Source organism: Primulina tabacum, chromosome 11 (assembly GCF_025594145.1).
Source record: "Primulina tabacum isolate GXHZ01 chromosome 11, ASM2559414v2, whole genome shotgun sequence".
In the NCBI taxonomy this organism is placed as follows: Eukaryota; Viridiplantae; Streptophyta; class Magnoliopsida; order Lamiales; family Gesneriaceae; genus Primulina; species Primulina tabacum.
In genome coordinates, this window is record NC_134560.1 from 25364411 (window position 1) to 25376866 (window position 12456).

Sequence of the window (12456 nt, forward strand, 5' to 3'; positions counted from 1 at the left end):
TATAAATTTGAATTGATATCTGATATAATATATATATATATTCTTCGTGTCATTTCATATCAATCTAATTTATAATTATTTTTGGTTACTTTTCCTAATGTATAATGTGTGGATGAATTTTTTTTTTATCTATATATTTGTTGATTTACCCAATTTGATCATTTTAGTTTTGGACATATCTTGTACCATTTTGCAATTTTGATCATTTTTTTATGTAACGTACGTACGATACCACAACAACATTCTCAATGAAATTGAACTGGTTAATTTTTTTACAAAAGATCCCACACAGAATTTAGTAACCTGAACCCAAAACATTTTCTGAAAAACCAACCGTTATATGGGATAAGTAATAAAATGTTAAAATTGTTCTACAAAAATATAAGCACTGAAACATTTCAAAAGTAGTTGAAGTTCCAAAGAAATGAAAGATTGATCTAAGGGTCTCCACTGATTGCGCTGCTACCCCTTTTTTCTCTAATGTATGACATGGGACTAGTAAAAGAAAAAACAAACCCTCGTGAATCATGATATTTCATTCATTTGATAACTAAACAGCAATAACATTTATCTACGATAAAATCTCCATCAACGATAAATATGTTACATGTATATGTAGCTAAATTAGCTTCATCGTCGTTAGCAAATGTCATCATTGTGTCTTCCTCTACGAGAAATGGACCTACCCATTCGAAGTCTTCGTGTTGTGAGTGCTTCCAACAAAACCTCCAATGAATGTTCAATGGCTTCCGCCTGTTTGTCCAATTCAAAGGAACTGAATTCTTGAACATGTTGGAGTTCATAAAGTAGACCTATTGCAGCAGCTGCTGTGCATGTGCGATCCCATGATGGTTGGGGTCTGAAACTCAAAAACGAAATCATATATAAAACAAGGCTCAAAATGACAGTAGATTCACAAAGCTTAATGCGCCATATTATATAAGATTTTGACTGCTGTACCTAAGTTCATGCATCGAAGATACACCGATGTTCAGAGATATGCAATGAAGTTCATTTCCCCAGATTAATTTAGCTCGATCCTGTATAAAATACAAGTTCAAGATATAACAATATGCCTAAATCTTGATTCACTCTCAAATCATGTTATGATAATATTGACATCTAGTATCCTAAACAGCTGTCTTGTATTTAATGTATTTGACATTTATATCTCTTGCATGTTATCAGTTTTGCACTTGATAAGAGATTAACTCTTGATAAGGGAGGCAAGTGTCAACTACATTAAATATACGAGAGAAGAGGTGAATGTCAAAATCCCTTATTTTGAAAAGTAACGAAAAACTGAATTAAAATTGATTTATATATTGGAAAGTTCAAAATATAACAACATGCCTAAATCTGGATTCACTCTCAAATCGTGTTCTGATAATACCGACATCCAGTATCCTAAACAGTGACATTTACATTTCTTACATGTTATCAATTTTGCACTTGATGACAGAGGTAGTCTTGATAAAGGAGGCAAGTGTCTACTACATCAAATACATGATAGGTGAATACAAATGGAAAGTAACGAAAAAATGAATTAAAATAATGATTATGTCGGGATATGGAAATTAAAAAATATACGTTCTAGGGAGTAAAGTAAAAACGAAACCAAACAAGATTAAATTTGTTGAAACCAGTTCTTGAGGAATACTCGAGGAATCAAAAACAACACATCCTCAACTCTTCTTTCCAAATCAATATTAGTTATACATGTTAATGTTTTACAGAAGTTCATGAATTTTCAGAGGAAATCCAAGGAAAGCAAATTTAGAAAGAAACTCTGGAAAATAAGAAAACATACTATTTGCTGAATTACCTGCAAACGTCTAAACATTGCATTTGAATTGTTCCAAGTACCATCAATTAAGATAAAATTCATGGTGTCATCTCCATTTTCCTGTGAAATAAGGGATCATTAATTGGCATTCAACACAAAGTGAGAGGTACGATCCCTCAGTACATCAAAGGGAAAAACTAAAAGCATTTTAAAATTGACCCTGACGAGATCAAATTACACATTCATCATCTGATGTGCAGTTTGTAAAACTGTGTGTAATATTTATCATTTCGTTGGTAAAAAACTTTGCCTGATAAACTAATTGTTCATGTTCAAAATACTTATGTTAGAATCCAATTTATCAGTTGGAACTGAAATCATTGTTCTGTTTCAAAATCCTACCTTCGAACTTCAAATTAGAATCAACAGTAGTTTGCCCAGACATATAGGTTATAAGAAAGACATAAATCAAAGGACCACTGCATAGGCTATTTTTAGTAATCCATTGAATACGAATGCTTAACTCCGTCCGTTGAGAGGGCTGGTCACAATCCTGGATAAAGGAGGAGTGTTGGTGCTATGTCGGTGATAGCCTAGCACCATAAAAAATATATCACCTTTGGTATTAGATCTGTGACAACCAACGAACTATTGCGTCACAACTTTTCACATAGATATTAGTTCAAACAAATTAACACGAATTGCCAGGTAGTCGCCCACTTTAAGCGACATGCTTCACCTACTCTCGGGTGTAATGTCAAATGAGATAGGCGTTGCAGCGGCGCCTGGTTACAGTGATAAATAGGCAAGGGTTCTCGCACCTTACTGGACGGGGGCGAGTAAAGAAGCTAGTTCACACTAGAATTGGGAAGATTAGATTAGCCTCTTCTTCATATTCTCTATCGAGTATGATCGAAACATGGTATCAGTTTGCAATTCATGCTATCGCTAATTCTATGAACCCCGTATCTGTTGTTTGATCGGTCTTCTTTGGATTCGTTCTTTTCCTGCAATCGATTGGATCTCCAATGGCATTTCCGGTTCCAGTGCTGCATCAATTGGCAGAACTGCCTATGATGATCCTTTGAATCCATATTTTCTACAACACGCTGATAATCCAGGTATGAATCTGGTCTCGCAACCTCTCAATGGTGACAATTACATTGTTTGGAGTCGTTCTATGTTGATTGCCCTATCTGCTAAGAATAAGCTAGGGTTTATCAATGGCTCGATTAAACGTCCTGATTATGGTGATTTTGGTCTACTTTCTGCTAGGATACGAAGCATAGCTTCATAATTTATTGGATCCTCAATTCAGTGTCGAAAGAAATCTCAGCTAGTATTCTCTTCTCCGAATCTCCGGCCGATACTTGGAATGATCACGATTACAATAGAGTAATGGTCCCTGAATGTTTCAACTGCATCGTGATCTTGCTTGTCTCTCTCAGAAACAAAACTTGGTTAGCATCTATTTCACCAAAATAAAGACAATTTGGGAAGAGCTTGAAAATTATAAACCAAGTTGTAATTGTGGAAAGTGTTCATGCGGGTGGTGTTAAAGAGGTTCAAAATTACTTTCAGCGAGAATATGTGATGTCTTTTCTCATGGGACTCAATGATTCGTTTGCTCACATCCGGGGCCAGTTACTTCTCGTGGATCCCCTTCCACCGATCAGCAAGTTTTTCACATTTGTCTTGCAAGAGGAACGCCAAAGAAACATTACTAGTTCATCTGGTTCATCATCTCATTCTTTGAACACTTTGGCCTTCAATGTTAAGGCAAATCGTTCAAATAAAGGGGCTGCCCCAACTCCTGGTACTGGTCATTCCAAAGGTCCCAAGCGAGAGCGCCCTCACTGTACCGCCTGTCAATCTCCTGGTCACACTCCGGATAAATGTTACAGAATTCATGGTTATCCTCCTGGGTACCATCAACACCAACAACCTCCTACTCCCACTCCACTTTCAGCAGCTGTCAACAATGTTTCTGCAACTATTCAGGAATCCCCTTCTCCTCGTGTGCCTGAAAATTTGGGAGTTTCTTTCAAACTCTCAACACCTCCAAATGTCAGCAGTTGATATCCCTGCTATCTAACCAGCTCACTACGGCATCCCATACCACCCCACCGGAATTGATGCTGCCCCACACTGTATGTGCTTCACAAGGATGATCTGCAGCATACCTCGTCTCATGTGTATCTGAGTAAAGTTTATATGCAAAGTTTCTGTACAAACTTGGCACAATAGGTTAGGACATCTATCAGATCAAAGGTTACCGGTGTTGAATAAACATTTACCGTGTGATACTTAAGGTAGACATGTGCATAGCTCATGGTATATCTGTCCATGGGTTAAGCCATAGCTGTTAAAGGCGCAAGGCACACCACGGCGCAAAGTGGCCCTGGAGCCTGAGACGCAAGGCGAGCCACGAGCCTTATCGAAGTAAGGCGCGCTAACCATTTTTCAGAAAAATATATTTATTTACTACTATTATATACAAAACCTGAAAATTAAGCTATTTTTTTTTATCTACTACTGCTATTTATTTTTCTGATATAAATTATTGAGATTGTATTTTTAGTATGTTGTGTGATTAAGGAATCTGCTATCTTTACTTTTAGTATGTTGTGTGATTAAGGAATCTGTAGTTCAAGGCTGATTGACAATTTAGATCCTAGTTTATGGCTGTTATCTATCTATCTATATATGTAATTTTCGGTATTTTATGAAATAAAGCTCTATTACATCTTTAAAAAAAGGCTATATATATGACTTTCATGGGAAAAAAAAAAGAGAGAGAAGGTCACTTAGCCCATTCAGGCGCGCCGTGAGTGAGCCTTCAAAGGCGAGCCCAGGCGTAAGTAACCTGCTGTTCCTGGGTACACACACAGGGGTCGCCTGGTTTAGCCGCTCACCTTAACAAGTATGGGCAAGGCAGAGAAAATTAACCTTTGTTTCAAATAATATATTGCATTTGCGTCCTTTTGATCTCGTTCATTGCGATATTTGGGAACCATATCACGTTGTGTCCTCTTCTGGTTATCGTTATTTTCTTACATTGGTTGATGATTGTATGCGTTTTACTTGTATGTACTTACTTCGTAACAAGTCTGTTCCAAGATTCTTTCACATGGTCGATACTCAGTTTCATAAAACTATAAAAGTGATTAGGTCGGATATGCGAAAGAATTGCGGTTTGGTGACTTTTTTAACGAAAATGGAGTTCTCCACCAACTTTCTTGTGTTGAGTGTCCTCAACAAAACTCAATTGTTGAACGCAAGCATCAAACACCTGCTGAATGTTGCCTGAGATTGCTTTATATTTTCAAGCTCGCCTTCTAATTTCTCTCTGGACGGAATGTGTCTTGACTGCAACTTTTCTGATTAATAACACCATCCACTATCTTAAACAACCAATCGCCCTTTGAGCTACTATATCAATTCTCCATTGATTACTCTTCCTTGAGGGTGTTTGGTTGTCTCTAATTCGCCTCCATGTTGTCTGGTTCTCGCACAAAATTTGATCACCGAGCAAAACCTTGTGTGTTTGTTGTGTATCCCCCTGGCATCAAGGGATACAAGCTTTATGACTTGCAAACACAACTTTTTGTCGCTCGTGATGTTTTTCACCAAGGTGTCTTTCCCTCCATCTCTTGTCCGATGCAGGTGGAAAATGTTGACCCATTCCCTGATTTGGTGTTACCAGTCAACCAAACGGACTTGCCCACACCTATCTCCCAAGACAATTCCTACCACTCAACAGCCCATAAAAGAGCTTGCTTCGGTTGCGGTACCTAGTCGCTAATCTACAAGGACATCCCATCCCATCCCACTTGCAAGATTATCATTGCAATCTCCTCATTGATAATCTGTCACTTGGTGCTTCTCCCTCCAATCGTTATCCTTTATCTGGTTCCATTAGTTGTGATGCATTGTCTCCATCCTACAAAAATTTGGTCCCCAATGTGTCTACACACTATGAACCACAATCTTTTCATCAAGCAGTTAAATATCCAGAGTGGCGTAATGCTATGAAGACTGAATTGGATGTTATGGAACTAAATGATACTTGGAGTGTTGTTCCCCTTCCTCCAAGTATGCACTTCGTTGATTATCGTTGGTTCTATAAAATTAAGTTCAACTCTTCGGGTCTATTGAGAGGCACAAAGCCCTTCTTGTTGCCAAGGGTTCTCTACAAGAGATCGTCGATTCTGTAGAGACTTTTTCTCCAGTTGCCAAACTTGTGACAATAAAAGTCCTTGCACTTGCAATGAGCTAGTCTTGGAAGTTAATAAAGGTAATATCACTTTCTGAATTCTGCCATATACGTATTTTCATCTCCCAAGTGCAGCCCTGCTCCCTCAATGTTCAATCAAGATCCATGGCTCAAGGTAATATCACTTTCTGAATTTTACCATATACCTATTTAATATAGGTTTGTTTCTGGCAGGAAACTTTGTGAATTCTGCCATATCCCTTCTTGGAATATCACTTTAATTAGAAGGAAGGAAACTTTCTGCCCATATCTTCTTTTCTATTTCACTGAAGAGTGAAGACATAGATGTTCCCAACATATGAATTTCTGAAATATCACTGGAGAATGAAGAATAATTTGATGATTTAGAATTTTGAATTTTTTTCCTTAATATTCTGAGCATTTAAGACTTAGTAATGAATTTTTTGATGATTGAAGTTTTTTTATGCTTATGATCTATGTTACATTATCTATTAATGAATTTTTAATTATACTGATTGTTATTTTTGTGAAAAATATTTAATTTAAATATTATAAATTACTTTATATAAGTTGAATTTTAAAATTTATGGCAAATGTGTTTTACTTCGATAAAGTGTGTGCGCCTCAGGCTCCTAGCACTTTAGCGCGCCTTGCGCTCAAAATAACTATGATTGAATTTGCCAAGCCAGTCCTTAATCAATAATTTAACTCAAAGGTCTTGGTGAATTGACATTTTTCTTGGGTTTAGAGATAGCTCGATCAGCTACTGGTATTTTTCTTTCCCAACGCAATTACACGCTCAAACTTCTGGAAGACACAGGCGCTACTTATCATCCAATCCTGTAAATGTTGCCACGGTTCCCAAAATTGCTCTCAACTCAGATGATGGTGATGTTCAAAGTGACTCCTCACACTACAAGAGCCTCATTGATCACCTATCATACTTAACTATTTCGCACCCCGATATCACCTTTGCAGTTCATCGGCTTAGCCAGTTTGTGGCACATCCTCGCACTCCCCACCCTACAGGCAGTTCATCATTTGCTTCGCTATCTCAAATGCACTCCAGGACAAAGAATGTTTTTTCCTGCCTCATCTCCCCTGCAACTCAAAGGCTTCTCTGACGCTGACCGAGGTTCGTGCACCGACTTCAGGAAGTCCATAACAGGGTTTTGCATCTTTCTTGGAGATGCAATGGTTTCTTGGAAGGCCACGAAACATATCACTATATCTCGTTCCTCTACCGAGGCCGAGTATCGGGCTATGTCAACTACAACAAGTGAGTTAGTATGGTTACGGCAGCTCTTGCCGGATATGTCTATCAACCTTACTGTACCCACACTGTTATTATGCGATAACCAGGCCGCCCACCACATCGCGACAAATCCGACATTCCATGAACGCGCTAAACATATCGACATCGACTGCCATTTTGTTCGTGAAAAGGTTAATGATGGCTCCATCAAGCTTATGTCAGTTCATTCCCAGCACCAACTTGCAGACTTATTCACCAAACCTTTGCCCCTTGCTAGCTTTTCGTCTTTGCTAAGCAAGATGAACGTCAAAGACATCCACGGTTCATCTTGAGGGGGAGTTTTATACGTACTTAGTAAAGATAGTTATAGTAGTTAGCAAAAGTTGTGCTGTTATTTATCAGTCATAGTATATAAACACATTAGTGCATGTACATTATTTTTTTAAATACACTGAATACAAGAGATGGTATTCTTCTTGATATTCTCTCTCAAGTATGATCGTAATATTTGTTTTTCGGCTACTACAATCACATACCGATCTTACACAGTTTATTTTCATACCCAAACGGACTAAAAGAAAATATGGAATGCAAAACTACAACCTGACCAAAGCATGCCTTCGTGAGAAAAATTACAACCAGACTAATATATATATTCATGAGAGAGTTTACTGTTATTACTTGTCTTTCTAGATCCCAGGAATGGGACACGATATCTCTAACAGAAAATGTCGTCTCATTCTTATTTGGATAAAGGCACCAAACCTTGTTTCTGCCTGAAAATCATGTACTAAAATCAGAAGCATGTCATATCACTATTCTAAAGTTTGTAACATAAACGAAAATATCAGCAATTATATCTAAATGTTCGCAGTAGAACACAAGCATATACAATGGACAAGAAGTTCGATGGACATTGAATGAACAAAAGCAGAAAGAAAATTAGCACATTTAAAACACCAACAGTTGCAATTCTCAACAGAAGGACCTAATTAAACTAACAAAAAAGTATCTCCAATTGATGCGACCTTTCCCGAGATTAATGTACAACCGAATTGAGAACCAATCAGGGGCTTTGAGATGTTTACCATTTCCACAAAATCATGGTCGTAAAAGATCGAGTTATTTTGATTTCAAGCAAGAATAATGGAAGGATAATGCATGCAAGTTTGAAGTGGATCGACTTAATTCAAGTTTAATATTAAATTAATTGGTCATGGGCTAAGTCTACTCAATCAGTCATCTAAAGGCTTAAATTGTGAGTTTTCTTCAACTTGAGAATCTTTTTCATGCTCTTGGTGAATAAATCTAAATTATCAAGATTCATTCTTGTTGGCATTCAACCTAGACTTGTCATCTTCATTATTCGAAGGAATGACACCTTAAACCAATTTAAATCTATCACTGGAATTCAATTTCCAATTGTTATGCAATCATTGAGCCTATTCCCTAATAAAAACCATGTTCTAGCTTTGAAGAGTTTGACACATAGACACCTTCAGTGTATTGTTCTCATCTCCCATGATTCTGCACTTTCCAGAATGGAAATACCACAAAATTTGTTGTACCCATTTCAAATTCAATCTTTGCTGGTATCAATATTCCAATAATAGAAACTTGTCATACTTTTAGAATAAAAATAAATGCCAAATCGCAATTCCAAAGAAAGAGTAGCCATTATTAAGACACCATCGGGAAATTATGTGAACTTCAAGAAAGAATCCCAACATATGAAGTCTATGACAACATTTAGACATGATACAGAGGACAATGAATTTCTCTAGATTGTGCTTCATCATAACTAATAAATTCCATAAACAAGAAAATGAAGAATGACTTGAAATGGAACTATGGAAAAGTGTACAGAGAGACGGCATAAATTCCAGACTTAATTTCGATTGCAGACCAATATTTACTAAGACAGAGGTAGAAGTCAAACCTTCAAGTTGGAATACATTCCACATCTTTTCTTCATGTTCAGTGATCCCAAATAAACACAAAGTTGCAGCATGAACGCCAAACACTTGCCACAATAACTTCCCAGTATTATTCTGCCTCAAAAAATCCTGCCAAGAATGGATCATCCACCATCCAATGATCTTCGTCAGATGATACAAAATAAAATAAAATAAAAAACTAAGGTTTTAAATGGGAAGGCAAAATGAAATGTAATACAACCTTTGGGTGCATATATAACCAGATCTGCAGTTGTTTCGCAAGAGAACAAGTTGTCACTCTTGAACACATGCAATCTTCCGAAGCGAGCCAGCACTACAAAAAGTTTTTTAAACAAAATAACTCAAGAGATAGTGATCTGGATAGGAACAAAGAATAATCAAGCCATAAATTCCAATAAAACTCGTGATTAAAGATGCTAATCTTTCAAAAAAGTGGATAATCGATCACTGTACAACTATAAAATAGATGAGAGCTGAAATAAAACAATTAACAAGGAAACAACGTACTTTCTGACACAGATAACCCCTGCTTCCAAGTAGTCGGCATGCTATTTGTCGAGCAGAAAAGAACTGGAGTTTTTCTTCGGAGTCACCTAACGATGCATATTTTGCCCTATGTTTTTTGTCCTCTTGCACCTTGAAATCTCCCTGCAAAGATCAACAAAAGGGAATTAAATGTTAGTGCAGAAAATTGTATGCAGCCAGACAAAACACAGTGAATGGGGGATGATGCGTATAACTTTTGTTGCACATAATGTCAAGCATGTCCAATCTTCTACTGTGTTCAGGAAAAAAATGTAAAAAAAAAAAAAACAAGGTTCGAAACATGGATGGGCCTTTACATTATAGCGAAATACCAAAATACAATTAAAAGGTGCAAATGTCTCTGAGAATGAACACGCTATTCATGGGCATTGAAGTTTGTCACGGTCGAGGTTACGAAGATGCCATTTGTTGTAGAGGCTAAGAGAAGTTATGGGAAATATTGGCTCTCAGAGCATCCATAGTACTATTGAAACAAAAACCATTTTAATGCCAAATTATACAGTATTTCTCAAAAACAGAAACGATTGTATTCTCCCAGTAAGAATTAACACCTAACTCGCCTTGCAGGCTAAAGAAGTTAGAAAGTTATCAAACGATGGGGCATGTGTCTCAATGTTGAGATCTCATTATTGACCAACTTTGAGGCAGCCATTCTTTTAAAGTACATAAATACACTAGCAATGGTAGTATCAAGCGTTGTAAGAGCTTATGTGCCATAAGTTTGCGTGAATATTTAAACTAGTTGTTGAAAATTTTCAGTTATTTGTTTCTAGCTATATGATGTAATGGAAGGTTTTTACTCACATTGAAGCACGCTATGTTGCAATAGAAGTTTATGCAATGGATGAATCGTTCTATGGCTTCCGAATTGGTCACCTGAATTCCCATATTCTAAAAATACTATCTAATCTTGGTGGAAGTACTTCCCAAAATTACAGCTTCTGATCCATTTAGATCTCAATACATAATCTTAGTAACTGAAAATTTTCAGGCACCAATTTTAACCTTCATTTGGATACAAGAGCTCCCCACAAAACCAACAACAATGAATGCGAGTAAAAAAGAATCGATAAGATAAAACATAATTTATGTTCCCAACACACCAAATCCAACCCCATCGCCTTCTACCCTATTCCACACCACTAAAAGGTGCAAAAAACCATAACCCAAGAAATGGAAAACAAAAGAACGGAAAACCACAATTCCACTGATGTATACAAAAGCAAATCAACACATAAACCCCCCTACTTTGTCAATATCGGAGGACGAAAGTTTGGATTTTTTACCGAGAGGCTGCCATGGTTGCCGCCAAAAGTCATGTGGGAATCTGTTTCCTTTTCCAACATTTTCAAGTCTCGAATGACTTGATTAACCATATAGGGTACAGGAGAGGTGGTGCCCCAAGCTTGCCATTCTTGTAGGCTGACGGGGGCTTCATCTGCTGCTGCTATACCGTGGTGTACTACTGGCTGTGAAGAACTGTTTCCCGAGGAAAAGGGCTTCGTATCCATGTAGGATTCTAGCCTCTTTACAAAGAAATTGCAAGATCTTAGTTGGGAATCAAAGAAAGCAAAAGAGCGTTTAAACCTCGACAGGGGCATGATGCCTTTTGAGTAACATCCTCACGACCACTCCAACTGAAAGATACGGGCCTTTTCCGTAACTTGGGATTCGATCGATCTCGGCAGGGGCTCAGATGATCCAAGCTGATAGAATGTTGCTCCAGTCTAGCTTGGTTCGAAAATCAATTAGTTAAATATTTTTTTGTCAGCTTCCGTTTGGATTATAGTTTTCTCGTAACAAAAGGCCGCAACGAAAAACGATTAAACGTAATATGATTAAAATTCATTAATAGATGTATAGAGTTTATTTTTCTTTGTATTCAAAATCTAGACAAAATTTGCATTCAATCACTAGAAATTTGTGAGATTCTGGTAGCGGCACGGCAGTATTCCGGTGGGACAGAGGCAGTGCACTGTTGTGGAGTGGTTGTCTCGGTCGTGGAATGAACTCCAAGGATGGTGGATGATTTTGAGCCATGTGAGCAGAAAAATTGTAACATCTACTTATTTTAAAAATATGAATATATATATATAAATATTTTTAAAAAAAAAAATTCAAAATAATATTTAAAATAATCGTAATTATTTGACAATAAAAATAGCGCAGTTTAAAATAACCAAAATCATCCAAGAGCAAACATAAACATAAACGAGTAAAATCGTAAAATCATCGACATATAAAAATGTTTAACTCCTCTCAAAAAAACTCATGAACCATAATGCGGAAAAACATGCGGTCATCGGGTCGTGTCACCGCACCAGAGCTGCCTACTCAGAGTTCGGTACCTCCAGTCTCCTCAGCATCAAGCTCACCTGCATCACACACGCCTAGTGAGTCTATCTTTCTTTTTTTTACGAGGGATAAATGGGTCGTAGCATATAACTTAAAAATTACATAGATTTTCAACATCTTTTTTTTCCTTTTTTTCAGGAAATATCATTTTTTTTTCAAAATAAGAACTCAAGATCTAAACAATAGATAGCCTCTCAAATGATCAATAAAGTCTCGCAAGCTGTTTTCTCAATCCTCTCCACTCACTCACAAAATATGTGTGAGTTTAAAAATTTTAGACACTCCTATCAGGTATATCTTGGGCTATATACTTTAATAA

At 37.0% G+C, this 12456-nt stretch overlaps 1 protein-coding gene across 2 annotated transcripts; it reads right to left on the reverse strand.

Annotated features, from left to right (window-relative positions):
- Nucleotides 1–521: 521 nt before the first annotated feature.
- Nucleotides 522–11602, reverse strand: LOC142517679 (uncharacterized). Of its 2 annotated transcripts, none has more exons than XM_075620057.1 (8): nt 11069–11602; nt 9744–9884; nt 9457–9549; nt 9218–9344; nt 7951–8054; nt 1826–1906; nt 961–1040; nt 522–859 (listed from the first exon to the last, which is right to left on the reverse strand). In XM_075620057.1, exons 1-8 carry the CDS (start codon nt 11381–11383, stop codon nt 640–642), a joined length of 1161 nt encoding a protein of 386 aa, XP_075476172.1. In that variant the 5' UTR covers nt 11384–11602; the 3' UTR covers nt 522–639. The 2 variants fall into 2 exon arrangements, with proteins under 2 accessions (XP_075476172.1, XP_075476173.1); XM_075620058.1 differs by having other exon boundaries at nt 7960–8054; nt 11069–11593.
- Nucleotides 11603–12456: the final 854 nt, after the last annotated feature.

What these genes read in the sequence shown, in the direction of transcription:
- LOC142517679 (XM_075620057.1), bottom strand. Translation starts at nt 11,383, where the DNA reads ATGCCCCTGTCGAGGTTTAAACGCTCTTTTGCTTTCTTTGATTCCCAA. An exon ending in CAATGTTTAGACGTTTGCAG is followed by an intron (nt 1,041 to 1,825) that starts GTAATTCAGCAA and finishes TATTTTATACAG; the next exon opens with GATCGAGCTAAATTAATCTG. An exon ending in TCTTCGATGCATGAACTTAG is followed by an intron (nt 860 to 960) that starts GTACAGCAGTCA and finishes TTTGAGTTTCAG; the next exon opens with ACCCCAACCATCATGGGATC.